The sequence below is a fragment of the Zophobas morio genome, unplaced genomic scaffold, assembly GCF_036711695.1.
Source record: "Zophobas morio isolate AGI-343-1 ecotype UQ-CSIRO unplaced genomic scaffold, CSIRO_AGI_Zmor_V1 ptg000026l, whole genome shotgun sequence".
Classification (NCBI taxonomy): domain Eukaryota; kingdom Metazoa; phylum Arthropoda; class Insecta; order Coleoptera; family Tenebrionidae; genus Zophobas; species Zophobas morio.
Genome location: NW_026972131.1, coordinates 9,695,917 through 9,713,531, shown reverse-complemented (window position 1 = coordinate 9,713,531; position 17,615 = coordinate 9,695,917). Strand labels below are relative to the sequence as shown.

Sequence of the window (17,615 nt, the reverse complement as noted above, 5' to 3'; positions counted from 1 at the left end):
CCTTTTTTTCTTAATTTACACAGCCATCTTTTGACAACAAGAAACTTAAAACATGGTTAAAATGGTACATTTTTACAAGGAAATATGGATTTTCCAATTATTGGCCGGAGCCTAATTGCAAAATAGACATTTCCTTATACAAATTTTCCATGTTATAAGTTTCTTCTTGTGAAAAGAAGTCTACACATATTAAAACAAAAAGACAAAATGCATTTATTCGCCGTTAGCCAGGGGGCGGAGTTTAATTGCAAAATCCGTATTTCCCTACAAAATTTTACCAATTTGACTTTGTTTTCAGTTTCTTACTATGAAAAGAAAATTCCGTATACTTAATAAAAACCGAATCAACCTTCAACGGTACTACAACAATTAACACAAGAGTAGAACACGAAGGTCAATTCAATATTTAATTCAATTCCGCTCTCACATTTGCTTCATCAGTTGTTTCCCTGGAGTCTTGTAATAATATTGCAACGTTGAGATTCGCAACACAATGATCTGGCAAGAACTTTATGAACGTAGTTTTATTGACAACAAATATCATCAAGGTTACTCTAATGCTGTGATAACAAGTAATATATAAATAACTTTAATTTAATTCCACTGCGCATTCGTCGAATCTTACGGGAGTGAGTTTACTCCGCTTATGTCAAGAAAAACTATTATCAGCGATTGAACTGGTACTCATGTATCTACGATGTAAAGGTGAACCGAATATCGCGGTACTTACGTGTCTCTCTAGTTTCCAGAAATGTTACAAAATTAAAAACACCAGTTCGGATTACAAGGTAAAACGATGAAGACTATATTAGTTCCGGTGGTACTACTAATTTTAGCGATAACTCACATTGGGAACAGTGCAAAAATTCTGGGCCTGTTTACGGCCCCGGCACGCAGTCACTACATCCTTGGAAGTGCTCTTATGAAAGGTTTGGCGGAAAAGGGACACGATGTGACCGTGATCAGTGCCTATGGTGAGAAACAACCACCAAAGGGTAAAGGAACGTACCGCGATATAGTGGTTACGGAAATTCAAAATAGCATACAAGGTACGTTAGACTCCACTAAAATAAATAGTACCAATAATGCTTTAAAATTGTAGAAATGTTAAAGAACGAAAAAATGAGCATGGTGGACCGTGAAAACCTGAACCCTTTCTTTGCCGCCCTTTTCGTCGGACACGTAGTACCGAAATTAATGGAACCGGTTCTGAGCAATGAAGGTGTTCAACAACTTATTCACTCTAAGGAAAAGTTTGACGTTGTAATAATCGAACAGTTTTTGAATGATGCACAAAAAGCGTTAGCTACCCATTTCGGCGCACCTTTAGTACTACTAAGTACCGTCGGGGCCAACTTTTGGATCAATTCTCTAGTGGGTAATCCAGGACCGACGTCATACATTCCTGCTTTGAGTCTAGGTTATACGGTACCCATGACGTTTCGGCAACGACTTTCAAACACCCTTTTAACACTACTCAACGAAGTGTATTATCCTTTGTATGTACACCCCAACGAGAACGCCAAAATCAAAAAATACATTCCGAACGGGCCAGATATTTCCGACGTACTTTACAACGTCTCGCTTGTCTTGATGAATTCTCACCCAAGTACCAACCAACCGGTGCCGTACGTCCCTAACATGATCGACATTGCCGGCTTTCATATCAAACCACCCAAGAAACTACCGCAAGACTTGCAGGAATTTTTAGACAGCGCGAAAGACGGGGTCATTTACTTCAGCATGGGTTCAAATCTAAAAAGTGCGGACTTCCTTCCAGAGAAGCGAGACGCAGTACTGAAAACGTTCTCGACTTTGAAGGAAAAAATTTTGTGGAAATGGGAAGACGATGTTTTACCGGGACAACCGAAGAACGTCAAGCTTTCGAAATGGTTGCCCCAACAGGACATTCTTGCGCACCTAAACGTCAAACTTTTTATCACTCATGGGGGTTTTCTGAGTACTGCCGAGACTATCTACCACGGGGTGCCAGTTTTGGCAATACCTATCTTTGGTGACCAAAAGCTGAATGCCAAAAGCGCAGTGAGGAACGGTTTCGGGATTGCGTTGCCGTACAGCGAGCTGACTGAAGAAACCTTTGCTAAGAGTGTTCACGAAATTTTGACTAACCCGAAGTACGTGAAAATATAGATCGACTGTAATAAAATTTTGATTTGTAGATATAAAACTAATGCGAAAAAGAGGTCTGAGCTTTTCCATGATCGTCTGGTGGGTCCAATGGATACCGCAATGTACTGGATCGAGTATGTGATTCGTCATAAAGGAGCACCACACTTGAGAGTCGCAGCTGTTGATCTACCATGGTACAAATATCACTTGCTAGATGTGATAGGGTTTTTGGTTTTAGTTAGTTTGGGTTTGGTGCTGGTGTCGTATTATGTGGTTAAAATAGTCTGCAGAAAATTATGTTCAAAGCAAAAAATCAAAAAGGTCAAAAAACACTAAACTTGTACACCTATGTGTATCTAGAATTTGAAATGAAAAGTCATTCTGATAATAAATTGTGATGCAATTGCGTGTTTTTATCTCCAGCAACTACCGTAAAAGCGACGATAAAAAATGTAAATAAACAAGCCTATGACATAATGTATCAGTAAGTGTACATGACCGACTGATAAACATGGCGATTCTAACCTTAAACTGTCTCTTTCTGTTGACTTTAATACATATTAAAGTATATACTGCCAATGGTGCCCGGATTTTGGGTATTTATCCCTTACCAGGTCACAGCCATTATCATCTTGGTAGAGCTTTATTCAGAGAACTAGCGGAAAGAGGGCACGACGTCACCGTTATTAACACTTTTGGCGAAAAAGATCCACCCAAAAATGGAAAATATCGGGATATATTGTTACCAGGACTCTTCGATAATTTACCAAGTAAGCCAAAACCGTGTTTTTTCAATTCATTATAACTGTCTTTAATTTATAGAAGAGAAAGGCAAAGAAAGGAACATGTTTAGACGCGAAGGGTTGAACCCTTTTGTCGGAGCCTACGTCGTTGTAACCATGGCCACCACCTTCATGGGTCACATCTTGAATCACACAAATATCCAAAAGCTTCTATATTCCGACGAAAAGTTTGATATTGTCATTGTCGACAATTTCCTAAGTGATGCTTTCAAAGCTTTCGCTACCCATTTCGACGCCCCTTTGATTGCTGTGAGTCCTGTGTGGCAAAACTTCTGGATTAACCCTCTAGTGGGAAATCCTTCACCCCCTTCTTATGTTCCCAATATTTTGTACACGTATAACCACCCCATGTCTTTCTGTGATAGATTAGTTAACAGTCTTCTCGATCTTTTTAATTATCTTGTTTATCACTTCTATGTGTTTCCCCAACACAATGCTTTCGTCAAACAGTATATTCCAAGAGGGGGTGATTTGAACGATATCTTGTATAACACGTCTTTGTTTCTGGTTAATGGCCACCCGAGTCTAAATCAACCCCTACCTTTCGTCCCCAACATGATCGAAGTGGGAGGTTTTCATATGAAACCCCCGAACAAACTACCCAAAGACTTACAAGATTTTTTCGACGACGCTAAACAAGGGGTGGTTTATTTCAGCATGGGTTCGAACCTCAAGGGTGTTCAGTTTCCACCAGAGAAGAGACAAGAGTTTATCAAGGCTTTTTCCAAGCTAAAACAGAAGGTTTTGTGAAAGTGGGAAGGCGATGAACTTCCGGACCAACCTTCAAACGTAAAAATAATAAAATGGGCACCACAACCTGACATTTTTGGTAAATTTGAGGATCAATATAGTCATCTATGTACTACGTTTATTTTCCAGCCCATCCTAATTTAAAACTCTTCATCACGCACGGCGGTTTTGTCAGTTCGATTGAGAGTGCGTACCATGGAGTACCCCTTCTGACGATACCCATCTATGGTGACCAGATGCAAAATGCGCATTTTAGTGTCAAAAATGGTTATGGGCGTTTTCTGACTTATGGCGAAATTTCAGAGGAAAATCTTTTGGAAAATATCAACGCGATATTGGATAATCCAAAGTACGTCTAGTTTATTTAGACACTCTATTTTGACAGTCGGTTTTAGGTACAAAGAAAACGCCAAACGAAGGTCTGACCTTTTCCACGATCGACCGGTTAGCCCTTTGGACACGGCTGTCTACTGGGTGGAATACGTGATTAAACATAGAGGAGCACCACACTTGAGAGTGGCAGGGGTTGATCTTCCCTGGTACCAGTATCTTCTACTAGATGTTATTGCAGCGATTATTACAATCGCATCTTTGGGCTTGATTGTTACGTGTTTCGTATGCCAGAAGGTTTATAGAAAAGTTTTGTTTTGATATTGTCTTTCATTAAAACCTCTATTTCGTTGCATATCCTTTTCAATATGTCGAAACTAAGCAAACAGAGCACTTACGAGATAAACTATCGCAAAATCGTGACAAGTAGAAACGTTGTTTTTAGGCGACTGATTTCAGTTTGGGATAGCAAAATGAAGAATGCAGTTACAGTGATACTAATTGTGTTAACAACAATCCACCATGGAAGTTGTGCAAAAATTTTGGGCGTTTTTAGCGCTTCAGGACGCAGCCACTACATCCTTGACAGTGCGCTAATGAAAGCCTTAGCCGAAAAAGGGCACGACGTCACCGTGATCAGTGCCCATGGCGAAAAAGAACCACCGAAGACGAAAGGAACTTACACAAACATTGTGGTCACAGAAATTCTAGAAAGCAGAAAACGTAAGTCCCAAGCTATTTTTAATCTATGTAGTACCCGAAAGTTGTAGAAATGATGAAGCAGTATAATACTAATATGTTCGATCGGGAAGACGTGAACCCGTTCCTTTCAACCGTTTTCATGGGGCTTTTCATGCCCAAGATGCTAGAAGCAACGTTACAAAACGAGGAAGTCCAAAAATTGATTCACTCTAACGAAAAGTTTGATGCAGTGATCGCGGAACAATTTTTCAGCGATGCAGATAAAGCATTAGCGACTCATTTTGGGGCGCCGTTGATAGTTCTGAGTGCTGTAGGGGCAAATTCTTGGGTAAACACGATAGTTGGAAATCCTAGCCCTACGTCGTATATTCCAATGCTACAGACCGATTATTCGGTCCCCATGACGTTTTGTGAGCGACTTGTCAACAGTCTTTTGTATGTATTCGGGCAAATATTTTTCGATTTGGTTGTATACCCTAACGAAAACGCGAAGATTCAAAAATCCATCCCGAACGGACCTGATATTTCTGACGTACTTTACAATGCTTCGATTGTTTTGATGAACTCTCACCCGAGTCTAAACCAACCTGTGCCGTACGTACCCAACATGATCGATATTGGAGGGTTTCACGTACAACCACCAAAGAAACTCCCTCAAGACTTGCAAGAGTTTTTAGACAACGCGAAAGACGGTGTCGTCTATTTCAGCATGGGTTCTAATTTGAAAAGCGCTGATTTTCCACCAGAGAAACGGGACGCGATTTTGAGGACGTTGTCGAAATTGAAGGAACAAGTTTTGTGGAAATGGGAGGAGGATGTTTTGCCTGGGCAACCCAAGAATGTTAAATTGTCTAAGTGGTTACCCCAACAAGATATTCTAGCGCACCCAAATGTCAAACTTTTTATCACTCATGGAGGTTTTTTAAGTACTACCGAGACGGTTTACCACGGGGTACCCATTTTGGCGATTCCTATATTTGGTGACCAAAAATTAAACGCTAGAACTGCTATGGACAACGGTTTTGGTCTTGTATTACCGTACCAGGAGATTACTGAGGATAAGTTTACGCAAAGTATTCAAGAAATTTTAACTAATCCTAAGTATGAGGTTTTTATAAAAGTCGCCTGAAAATAATTGTCTTTTGCAGATATAGAAATAACGCGAAAAAGATTTCTGAGACGTTTCACGATAGGCAGGTGGGTCCAATGGAGACAGCGATATACTGGGTCGAGTATGTGATTCGTCATAAAGGAGCGCCACACTTGAGAGTTGCAGGTCTTGATCTACCGTGGTACCAATATTACTTGTTAGATGTACTTGGTTTTCTAGTTTTAGTTAGTACGGTTGTTGTATGTATTTCCTACTATTCAATTAAAGCGGTTTGTAAAAAAATATGCAACAAACGTAAAACTAAAAAATTGAAACAAAAGTAACTACTCCAATAAAGATTACAACATAATCTACCGTTGTTTTTTTCTACAAATTAAAAAAATAACGAAAGTATCAAAGTTCTAGCTATGATGATTTGGCATGAATTTAATAAACGCAATTAGCACTATTATTGCGACAACGAATTTGACATTGAACGAATGATTAAAATAGGTGTGGGTTAAACTCAACAATCTATTTCTTAGTAACTCGGATTTATGCGACTAATTACAGAGCCATACACGTCCTTATAGATGTGCGGCCATCGAGGTCTTTCTCGAATCCCAATCGCGAGTTCCGCTTCCAGGCTTTTCTGTAGCGAGCGCCGGCCGGCCGCGTCATCGGCGATGAGTCATCATTCTGATCGTCAGTAAAATCTCTCCCTAACTTTAGAATAAGTCTTGTTGATTCCGAAATGAGGGCCAGAACCACCGTCGTGCACCTTTCGAAGTACTTCCTGGGTTCTAGTGGTCGGAACCACCAACTGCATGACAGAGGGTGACTCGTCTGATATTTCCGACCAAGCTGGCTGTCCTGCTACGAAATTTCCATCAATAATAAAGATATTGATTTTTAAATACACGTGATGAAAAATTTCACCAAAATGCTAAAAGGACGATGATAAAAATGTAAAAAAAAAGCTTTTTTACGTTACATAGCGAAAGGAAAAATATGGGTGTCTAGGGTAAAAATTAAAGCAAATCCATGAACCATGTATAAACTATGAAATTTGAATTACATTAAAAATGCAAGATTTTAAGGGAACGTTATCACATTGTTGGTGGGGATGGTCAGACAAATTTTGCTTAGCTAACAACCCCCCCCCCCCCTTCCTTAAATACCTATAAAATTTAATAATAAAATGGGATACACACGACAGACAAACAGACGGAAACGGAGGATCTATTTTTTAGTACACTAGGAATCATGAAACGCCAGATTGACCCCCTTACAATACTTCCTTAGTATAGTCTACTACTATAATTCTAGTTAAGTCGTCTTTTAGATTATATCAATCACAATATGAGTAAATACTGTCTCTTGCTCTTCGCATTAGTACAGTAAACCGGAAATGTATATTATTTCATTACAACTTATAAATCCAGTAATCCTTGACTTAAAAATCTTTAACCTACAAATTTTTCAAAACAAAAATTATAAGACATAAATTATAAACAAAAACAAAACCAAGAAAAAAGGAGAGGGTGGGTGGGCGGGGCTACTCCCTGTTAAGATAAGACTAATATTGGCAAATTACATAACCTCTAAGAAAAGTGAGGGTGGGTGGGCGGGGCTAGTCCTGCTAAGATAAGACTGATATTGCCAAATAATCTACTCTCCAAGAAAATGAAGGGTAGAAGGTATCTCTTTTGGCAAAATCAGTCTTATGTTGGCAAATATTGGCCCCGCGCACCCACCCTTTATTTTTTTCGAATGTATGGCATCTGCCAAAATCAGTCTTATTTTAGTAAGTATTAGCCCCACCCGCCCGCCCTTTATTTTCTTAAAATGTATGTCATCTGCCAAAATCAGTCTTATCTTGGCTAGTACTAGCTCCACGCACTCGTCTTTTATTTTCTTAGAGAGCTAATACCTGCTAAGATAAGACTGATTTGGGCTAATGACATCCTTCTAAGAAAATAGAGGGCGGGTGGGCGGGATTAGCATCTGCTAAGATAAAACTGATTTTCGCAAATGGCATCCTCTAAGAAAAGTAAGGGTGGGTGGGCGGGGCCATTCCCTGCTAAGATAAGACTAATATTGGCAAATAACATAACGGCCCGATATCAGTGTCCTCCTTAGTAGTCTTCGTGGAGCTTGACGGTTGCGCATCTCCAGTGTTTATCTGATGTCGGAGTATGTTTGTGCGTCCAGAGGACTCTCCAGATGCAAACATTCCACTGTGTTTCTGCAGAAACTCTCTTGCTAAATTCCGTTGATAATCGATTAGATGAACGAGCTCTAGTGCCGGAATTTCTAAGCTGCTTTTTCTTTGTGACAGGTTCTTGAACAATTGTACGCTGCTTCCACTTCCAGCGCACGAATCTGATAACTTGATAGTTGTAGGACCCTCTTAACTTCAACGTCGCGAATGCCATTTGCCAAGGTTTATGTAGCAAGCCTCTCTTGAAAAGTTTGTGGTACGTCGGAGTATGCAGTCTCTTGACAGATGTTCATCACTAATGTCGTCGCTTCGAGGGTTTTCTGGGTTGCCCATCACGAGTTGCGCTTCCAGGTTTTTCGTCAGCGAACGCCGCGCCGCCCGGTCGATGAGTCATACCAGAATAAACACATAAAAACTAGAAGAGTCATAGGCGGCGTATGCGTTTCTTTCGTAACAATATAGTGTTTCATTAACACCTCTATTTCCTCCAGCGATTTCGTACATGCGCGTTCGTTGGATATCTTTTTCAATATGTCGAAAGTAAGCAAACAGAGCACTTATGAGATAAAGTATCATAAAGTAGTGACAATTAGAAATGTTGTCACTATTCGATAAATCTTTATCACTGTTCGGCCTCCAGGAGTGATTTCGGTTTGGAATAGCAAAATGAAGAACACAGTTACAGTGATACTAATTTTATTAACAAGTCACTATGGAAGTTGTGCAAAAATCTTGGGTGTGTTTAGTGCACCAGGACGTAGCCACTACATCCTTGACAGTACGTTAATGAAAGCCTTAGCCGACAAGGGACACGACGTTACCGTGATTAGTGCCTTCGGTGAAAAAGAGCCACCGAAAACCAAAGGGACTTACAGAGACATTGTGGTCACAGAAATTTTAGAAAACAGAAAAGGTAAGTCTCAAGCTACTTTTAATCTATGTAGTACACGAAAGTTGTAGAAATGATGGAGAAGCAAAATATGAACATGTTCGACCGGGAAGACGTGAACCCGTTCCTTTCAACCATTTTCATAGGGCTGTTCATGCCCAAGATGTTGGAACCATCGCTACGAAACGAAAAAGTCCAAAAATTGATTCATTCCAACGAAAAATTTGATGCAGTCATTGTAGAACAATTTATGAACGATGCAGACAAAGCACTAGCAACACATTTCGGGGCACCTTTGATAGTTCTGTGTCCCGTGGGGGCAAACTCTTGGGTGAACACGATAGTTGGAAATCCTAGCCCTACGTCGTATATTCCAATGATACAGACCGCTTATTCGGTCCCCATGACGTTTTGTGAGCGACTTGTCACCAGTCTTTTGTATGTATTCGGGCAAATATTTTTCGCTTTGGTTGTATACCCTAACGAAAACGCGAAGATTCAAAAATCCATCCCGAACGGACCTGATATTTCTGACGTACTTTATAATGCTTCCATTGTTTTGATGAACTCTCACCCGAGTCTAAACCAACCTGTGCCGTACGTACCCAATATGATCGATATAGGAGGGTTTCACGTACAACCACCAAAGAAACTCCCTCAAGACTTACAAGGGTTTTTAGACAACGCGAAAGACGGTGTCATCTATTTCAGCATGGGTTCTAATTTGAAAAGTGCTGATTTTCCTCCAGAGAAAAGGGACGCGATTTTGAGGACGTTCTCGAAGTTGAAGGAACAAGTTTTGTGGAAATGGGAGGAGGATGTTTTGCCTGGGCAACCGAAGAATGTTAAATTGTCTAAGTGGTTACCCCAACAAGACATTCTAGCGCACCCAAATGTCAAACTTTTTATCACTCATGGGGGTTTCTTAAGTACTACCGAGACCGTTTACCACGGGGTACCCATTTTGGCGATTCCTATATTTGGTGACCAAAAATTAAACGCCAGAACTGCTAAGGACAACGGTTTTGGTCTTGTGCTACCGTACCAAGAGATTACTGAGGATAGGTTTACGCAAAGTATTCAAGAAATTTTAAATAATCCTAAGTATGTGGTTTTATGAAAGTGGTCTGAAAATAATTGTCGTTTGCAGATATAGAAATAACGCCAAAAAGATTTCTGAGACGTTTCACGATAGACAGGTGGGTCCAATGGAGACAGCGATATACTGGGTCGAGTATGTGATTCGTCATAAAGGAGCGCCACACTTGAGAGTTGCAGGTCTTGATCTACCGTGGTACCAATATTACCTGTTAGATGTACTTGGTTTTCTAGTTTTAGTTAGTACGGTTGTTGTATGTATTTCCTACTATTCAGTTAAAGCGATTTGTAAAAAAATATGCAACAAACGTAAAAGTAAAAAATTAAAACAAAAGTAAATCTACATCAATAAAAATTACAATATATCGTTGTTTTTTTCTACAAATTTGAGAAAATAACCAAAGTACCAAAGTTTGTAGATGTAATGATTTGGCATGACTTTAATAAATATATTTAGCACTATCATTGTGACAACGAATATTACACAATATTGGAAGATATTCAGTCTCAAGTATCCTCTTCATGTGTGTTTGTTATTTAAAAATAGTTTTGACTTATGCTGGAACCTCACGAGTACCTTTAAAATGTCTCTAACTTTACAGATAAAATAGATAACATCAGGTTTTTCAATTCTAAAATATTTTAAGCTTAAGGTCATGTATTTTTGCGTCGTAATACTAATTTTGATATAAGTGTGTTTATTCATTACATAACAATTCAGAGCACGTTTTAGGGAGCCAAACAATATCTGACTGTTGATATATGCGCGGCAGCTGGAGTTACTTATTCGTACTCATCCTTTCAATATAATGAAAGTAGATCAGACTATGTCACAAAATAAACCAGCGCAAATCGTGTCAATTAAACTTAAACACTTTTAAGTCAAGCATTTTAACGTCAAATTAGAAAAAAATGAAGAACATAGTTATAGTGATGTTAATTTTTTTAACAACAAGCCGCTATGGAAGTTGTGCAAAAATTTTGGGCATCTTTGGCGCTCCAGGACGTAGCCACTACATCCTTGGCAGTACCCTCCTGAAAGCTTTAGCCGAGAAAGGTCACGACGTCACCATGGTTAGTTCCTTGGGTGAGAAAGAACCACCAAAAACCAAAGGAACGTACCGCGACATAGTCGTCACAGAAATCATGAAAAAAGTGGAAGGTACGTCTAAACACTTATTTTTTAATGCAAGTGATAATTGAAGGTTGCAGAAGTGGAGAAGCAACAAAGACCGAAGATGTCCGATTGGGAAAATATGAACCTGTTCATTGCAACCGTGTTCATGGGACACACGATGTCCAAAATAATGGAACCGTTGTTATGGGACGACAAAATCCAAAACCTGATTTACTCAAACGAGAAATTTGATGTCGTGATAGTAGAACAATTTTTGAATGACGCACAAAAAGCACTAGCGATTCATTTCGGGGCCCCGTTAATAGTGATGAGTACCGTGAGGGCGAACTCTTGGGTGAACACGTTAGTCGGGAATCCTGCCCCTGCGTCCTATATCCCGATGTTACTGACAGACTATTCGGTCCCCATGACGTTTAGTGAGCGACTTTTGAATGGGATTTTGTCCGTAATGACGGAATTATTTTACCATTTTTATGTATACCCTAACGAGAATCACAGAATTAAAAAGTACATACCGAATGGAGTTGATATTTCTGACGTACTTTACAATGTTTCACTCGTTTTGATGAACTCTCACCCGAGTCTAAACCAACCTGTGCCGTACGTACCCAACATGATCGATATTGGAGGGTTTCACGTACAACCACCAAAGAAACTCCCTCAAGACTTGCAAGAGTTTTTAGACAACGCGAAAGACGGTGTCGTCTATTTCAGCATGGGTTCTAATTTGAAAAGTGCTGATTTTCCACCAGAGAAACGGGACGCGATTTTGAGGACGTTGTCGAAGTTGAAGGAACAAGTTTTGTGGAAATGGGAGGAGGATGTTCTGCCTGGGCAGCCGAAGAATGTTAAATTGTCTAAGTGGCTGCCCCAACAAGATATCCTAGCGCATCCAAATGTGAAACTTTTTATTACGCATGGGGGTTTTTTGAGTACCACTGAGACCGTTTACCACGGGGTACCCATTTTGGCGATTCCGATATTCGGTGACCAAAAATTAAACGCCAAAACTGCTATGAACAACGGTTTTGGTCTTATGTTACCGTATAGTGAAATTACTCAGGACAGGCTTACGCAGACTATTCAAGAAGTTTTAAATAATCCTAAGTAAGTATAACGTTTTTATGAATATTGTCTGGAAACAATTATCGTAGGTATAGAAATAACGTGAAAAAGAGGTCGGAAATTTTCCATGACAGGCAGGTGAGTCCAATGGAGACTGCAATATACTGGATCGAGTACGTGATTCGGCATAAAGGAGCGCCACACCTGAGAGTCGCAGCTCTTGATCTACCGTGGTACAAATATTACCTGTTAGACGTAATTGGTTTTCTATTTTTAGTTAGTTTGGTTATTGGATGTATTTCGTACTATTCAGTCAGAGCGGTTTGTAGAAAAATATGTAACAAACAGAAGGGTAAAAAATTAAAGCAGACGTAAATTATCAGGCGCCTATAAATTACTGTAACCTTGGTTCAAATTTATCTCTACTACTGAGAAGGGCGATGATAGTTCGCTTATAAAGTGATAAAAATGTGTCGAGTAATTCAAAGTGACTAGTTAGCTGTGTTTTTCAAACATTCAGTCACAAAAGAGTACGTCAAGAAACAAATAAAAAGGTGTTAATAGATGTGGCGTAGATGCACTGGAATAACAAACAAGATAAATATAGTTTTAATTTATTTGCACAACGCACTCGTTGAGTCATCTAGATAGAGTTTACACCGCTTGGGTACAGAAAACACGATTATCAGTGATCGAAGTGGTACTCATGTCTAAAAGTGCAAATAATGCAGTACGTAAGTGCAATTTGAGTTTTATAAAAACTACTTTTATTATTTACCTGATAACAAAATACCTCTCTCTAGTTTCCACAAACATAGACCCACCGGATCCGATTACTAGGTGATACAATGAAGAACGTACTACTACTTTTGGCGATAATCCACTATGGGTACAGTTCAAAAATTTTGGGTATTTTTCCGGCCCCGTCACGCAGCCACTACATCCTTGGAAGCGCTCTTATGAAAGGTTTAGCAGAAAAGGGCCACGATGTTACCGTAATCAGCGCCTATGGTGAGAAGCAACCACCAAAAACTAAAGGAGCGTACCGAGACATAGTCGTCACGGAACTCCAAAACAGCATACAAGGTAGGTACCTTAACTCAAACTTGTTTTAATACAACGAAAGTGTAGAAATGTTCAAGGAACAAAAAATGGGTATGCAGGATCGACAAAACTTGAATCCCTTTTTTTCGGTCGTTTTCGCTGGGCACATGTTGCCGAAAATTATGGAAAAGGTTTTGAGCAATGAACAAGTCCAACAACTTATTCATTCCGAGGAAAAATTTGACGCTGTTATAGTGGAACAATTTTTGAATGATGGACAAAAAGCGTTAGCTACACATTTCGGAGCGCCTTTGATAGTACTGAGTACTATAGGAGGGAACTTTTGGGTCAACACTCTAGTGGGAAATCCTGCGCCTCCGGCATACGTTCCTGCGATGAACCTAGGCTATACAGTACCGATGACGTTTCGGGAACGACTTGTAAATACTCTTTTAACAGCACTCTACGAAGTGTACTATCACGTGCATGTGTACCCTAGCGAGAATGCCCGGATTAAAAAATACATACCAAACGGTCCAGATATTTCCGACGTACTTTACAACGTCTCGATTGTGTTGATGAATTCTCACCCGAGTACCAACCAACCGGTGCCGTACGTCCCCAACATGATCGACATTGCCGGCTTTCACATAAAAGCACCCAAGAAACTACCGCAAGACTTGCAGGAATTTTTAGACAGCGCGAAAGACGGAGTCATTTATTTCAGCATGGGTTCAAATCTAAAAAGTGCCGATTTCCTACCAGAGCAACGAGACGCAGTACTAAAAACGTTTTCGAAATTGAAAGAAAAAGTTCTGTGGAAGTGGGAAGACGATGTTCTACCGGGACAACCTAAGAACGTCAAGCTATCGAAATGGTTGCCCCAACAGGACATTCTCGCGCACCCAAACGTCAAACTTTTTATCACACATGGCGGGTTTCTGAGTACTTCTGAGACTATCTACCACGGGGTGCCAGTCCTGGCCATTCCGATAGTTGGTGATCAAAAACTGAACGCCAAAACCGCTGTGGATAACGGTTTTGGGCTTGCGTTGTCCTACGACGAGCTGACTGAAGAAAAGTTTGCTCAAAGTGTTCACGAAATTTTGACCAACTCCAAGTATGTTACAACTGAGTGATTATAACTATGTTTTACTGGTAAAATTGTGATTTGCAGATATCGAACTAATGCGAAAAAGAGGTCCGAGCTTTTCCATGATCGTCTGGTGGGTCCAATGGATACCGCAATCTACTGGATCGAGTATGCCATTCGTCATAAAGGAGCACCACACTTGAGAGTCGCAGCTGTGGATCTACCCTGGTACCAATATCACTTACTGGATGTCATGGGTTTTCTGGTTTTAGTTAGTTTGAGTTTTGTGGTGGTTTCGTATTATGTAGTTAAAGTAGTTTGCAAAAAATTATATTCCAAGCCAAAAACCAATAAGGTAAAAAAACACTAAACTTGTTTTTGAAGTACCGATGTTTGTCAGGATATGACTGTGCCAATAAATTCTAATATAAAGTAAATGTTTAGTAAATGCATAGATAGCGGAGATAACGATGAATGCAACGACAAATACTTAGGACTAAAAATTACACAATATCAAAAACCTTAAAAACTAATCCTAACCTTTTAAAACTTACGTGGTGATTTTTTATCTCAAGTACTTACTATCAGACAATACGAGAATCTATTTATATCAACAGACCATGAAATAACAGATTAGTGATATGTACGTGTTTGGCCACAAACATGGCGAATCCAACCTTAGCCGGTCTTTTATTATTATTAACTCTAATATGTACCACCAATAGTGCGCGAATTTTGGGTATTTACCCCTTACCCGGCCACAGCCACTATCATCTAGCCAGAGCTCTATTCAGAGAACTAGCAGAAAGAGGACACGACGTAACCGTCATCAACGCCTTTGGTGAAAAAGACCCACCCAAAATTGGAAAATATAGAGACATATTGTTACCCGGGCTCTTCGATCAAGAACCAAGTAAGTACCAAACCATCTACCTTCCCTTGCATTGTTTCTTTTCATTTATAGAAGACCCAAAGAGGGAATGGAACATGTTCAAACGGGAAGGTTTGAACCCTTTCGTGGGCGCCTACGTCGTAGCAACCATGGCCACCAAATTCATTGGACACATTCTGAACCACACCAATGTCCAAAACCTTCTACATTCCGACGAGAAGTTCGACGTCGTCATTGTAGACAATTTCCTGAGCGACCCTTTCAAAGCTTTCGCTACACATTTCGATGCCCCTTTGATTGCAGTGAGTCCTGTGTGGCAAAATATGTGGATCAATGCTCTAGCGGGAAATCCTTCACCGTCGTCCTATGTCCCAAATGTCCTTGCTACGTACTACCACCCCATGTCTTTCTGCGACCGATTGACCAATAGTCTTCTCGATGTCTTCAATTATCTTCTTTATTACTTCTATGTGTTTCCGCAACACAACGCTTTCGTTAAACAGTACGTTCCAAGAGGGGGTGATTTGAACGATATCTTGTATAACACTTCTTTGTTTCTGATTAATGGCCACCCGAGTCTAAACCAACCGTTACCTTTCGTCCCCAACATGATCGAAGTAGGAGGTCTTCATATGAAACCCCCAAACAAGCTACCCAAAGACTTACAAGAGTTTTTCGACGACGCTAAACAAGGGGTGGTTTATTTCAGCATGGGTTCGAACCTCAAGGGGGTTCAGTTTCCACCAGAGAAGAGACAAGAGTTTATTAAGGCTTTTTCCAAGCTGAAACAGAAGGTTTTGTGGAAATGGGAAGGCGATGAGCTTCCGGACCAACCTTCAAACGTAAAAATAATAAAATGGGCACCGCAGTCTGACATTTTTGGTAAATTTGGGATCAATATGGTGTTTTTGTAGTACTTGTGGTTTTCAGCCCATCCTAATTTAAAACTCTTTATCACGCACGGCGGTTTTGTCAGTTCGATTGAGAGTGCGTACCATGGAGTACCCCTTCTGACGATACCCATCTATGGTGACCAGATGCAAAACGCGCATTTTAGTGTCAAAAATGGTTACGGGCGCTTCCTGACTTATGGCGAAATTTCAGAGGAAAACCTTTTGGAAAATATCAACGCGATATTGGATAATCCAAAGTACGTCTAGTTTATTTAGACACTTTGTTTTGACAGTTGGTTTTAGGTACAAAGAAAACGCCAAACGAAGATCTGACCTTTTCCACGATCGACCGGTTAGCCCTTTGGACACGGCTGTCTACTGGGTGGAATACGTGATTAAACATAGAGGAGCACCACACTTGAGAGTGGCAGGGGTTGATCTTCCCTGGTACCAGTATCTTCTACTAGATGTTATTGCAGCTATTATTACAATCGCATCTTTGGGATTGGTTGTTACGTGTTTCATAACGAAGAAGATTTGCCAAAAAGTGTGTTCAAAACGCAATAACAAAAAAAAGAAAACCGCATAATTGTAGCACAGATAATAAATTAATAAACATGACTGATAAACTTTATTACATAACACTGGTCAACAGCTAAGCTCTAACTTTTATTATAGCAGCCAATTATTATTTAATTAACAATTTTAAATGATATTATAAACAGCTAAACCAAAACTTAGCTCTCATTTAAAAGTAATCTTAAAATATTATCCTTTGAAAAATACAAAAATCGTACTATTAAGTAATAGGAAACTTTCTATAAGGTGTAATTTTTTGTGATCAAATTGCTACAAACTTCTTGGGAAACAATAAGAAAACTACGTTTAGTAAGTAGAAAACATGTTATCATCATATAAAAAATTTAAAATTAACATATTCTTAAAAGTGAATTTTATGTATTCGCATCTCGATTTTTTCCCCAAAAATTATGACGACGTGAGTGACGGACATAGAGAACGCTTCCATCTGGGCATTTTGTCGATAGAAAAACGTTACCAAGATCGATGGAACACCTAAATGCTCGCAGAATACTGCGGAACCATCAAGCGAGAGATCTCCAATAAAATCGATAGGAGGCAACCGAAAAAACGTCTGTTTCTTTTGTTTTTTTTCGTTTTTTAAACTACAATCGTTGTTTGTTCTTAATTATGGTTGTTCTTTTGTTAATACATCACATTTTGCCGTTAAAGATACAAAAATTAAATTGTTTTACCTGATTTTTTGTTTTTAACATCAAATATGCATTTTTCTTTTTAATTGAGCTAAGTTATAAGGTTTATGCCATTTATTGCAAACACAGAGACTAATTAAACGAAAACATTACAATTATGTCAAAGTTAGACAGAAAAAATTGAATTTTGTTGACCAGTGTAATCTGACCCGTTCCTCTACTCCATTATCACTTAAACTGTG

General features: G+C 39.5%; 6 protein-coding genes and 1 pseudogene across 8 annotated transcripts; all 7 read left to right on the top strand.

Annotated features, from left to right (window-relative positions):
- The first annotated feature begins 601 nt into the window (after positions 1-601).
- On the top strand, positions 602-2,534 carry LOC135136153 (UDP-glycosyltransferase UGT5-like). Of its 2 annotated transcripts, XM_064065294.1 has the most exons (4): positions 602-788; positions 837-1,049; positions 1,103-2,135; positions 2,181-2,534. In XM_064065294.1, the coding sequence occupies exons 2-4, from the start codon at positions 923-925 to the stop codon at positions 2,464-2,466; spliced, it is 1,446 nt and encodes a 481-aa protein (XP_063921364.1). In that variant the 5' UTR covers positions 602-788; positions 837-922; the 3' UTR covers positions 2,467-2,534. The 2 variants fall into 2 exon arrangements, with proteins under 2 accessions (XP_063921364.1, XP_063921363.1); XM_064065293.1 differs by having other exon boundaries at positions 602-1,049.
- Positions 2,535-2,612: 78 nt separating this feature from the next.
- Positions 2,613-4,334, top strand: LOC135136053 (UDP-glycosyltransferase UGT5-like; annotated as a pseudogene).
- LOC135136152 (UDP-glycosyltransferase UGT5-like) lies at positions 3,946-6,175 on the top strand. Its single transcript, XM_064065292.1, has 4 exons — positions 3,946-4,032; positions 4,079-4,736; positions 4,784-5,816; positions 5,864-6,175. Exons 2-4 carry the CDS (start codon positions 4,382-4,384, stop codon positions 6,147-6,149), a joined length of 1,674 nt encoding a protein of 557 aa, XP_063921362.1. The 5' UTR covers positions 3,946-4,032; positions 4,079-4,381; the 3' UTR covers positions 6,150-6,175.
- A 2,434-nt stretch (positions 6,176-8,609) lies between these two features.
- On the top strand, positions 8,610-10,381 carry LOC135136229 (UDP-glycosyltransferase UGT5-like). Its single transcript, XM_064065418.1, has 3 exons — positions 8,610-8,942; positions 8,990-10,022; positions 10,069-10,381. The coding sequence occupies exons 1-3, from the start codon at positions 8,696-8,698 to the stop codon at positions 10,352-10,354; spliced, it is 1,566 nt and encodes a 521-aa protein (XP_063921488.1). The 5' UTR covers positions 8,610-8,695; the 3' UTR covers positions 10,355-10,381.
- A 406-nt stretch (positions 10,382-10,787) lies between these two features.
- Positions 10,788-12,599, top strand: LOC135136130 (UDP-glycosyltransferase UGT5-like). The gene is made up of 3 exons (XM_064065263.1): positions 10,788-11,178; positions 11,229-12,261; positions 12,309-12,599. Exons 1-3 carry the CDS (start codon positions 10,929-10,931, stop codon positions 12,592-12,594), a joined length of 1,569 nt encoding a protein of 522 aa, XP_063921333.1. The 5' UTR covers positions 10,788-10,928; the 3' UTR covers positions 12,595-12,599.
- Positions 12,600-12,688: 89 nt separating this feature from the next.
- LOC135136132 (UDP-glycosyltransferase UGT5-like) lies at positions 12,689-14,793 on the top strand. 2 transcript variants are annotated; one of them, XM_064065266.1, is made up of 4 exons: positions 12,689-12,949; positions 13,023-13,305; positions 13,351-14,383; positions 14,441-14,793. In XM_064065266.1, the coding sequence occupies exons 2-4, from the start codon at positions 13,068-13,070 to the stop codon at positions 14,724-14,726; spliced, it is 1,557 nt and encodes a 518-aa protein (XP_063921336.1). In that variant the 5' UTR covers positions 12,689-12,949; positions 13,023-13,067; the 3' UTR covers positions 14,727-14,793. The 2 variants fall into 2 exon arrangements, with proteins under 2 accessions (XP_063921336.1, XP_063921335.1); XM_064065265.1 differs by having other exon boundaries at positions 12,689-12,953.
- A 74-nt stretch (positions 14,794-14,867) lies between these two features.
- LOC135136131 (UDP-glycosyltransferase UGT5-like) lies at positions 14,868-16,762 on the top strand. Its single transcript, XM_064065264.1, has 4 exons — positions 14,868-15,269; positions 15,321-16,130; positions 16,179-16,398; positions 16,445-16,762. Exons 1-4 carry the CDS (start codon positions 15,020-15,022, stop codon positions 16,728-16,730), a joined length of 1,566 nt encoding a protein of 521 aa, XP_063921334.1. The 5' UTR covers positions 14,868-15,019; the 3' UTR covers positions 16,731-16,762.
- The last annotated feature ends 853 nt before the right edge of the window (positions 16,763-17,615 follow it).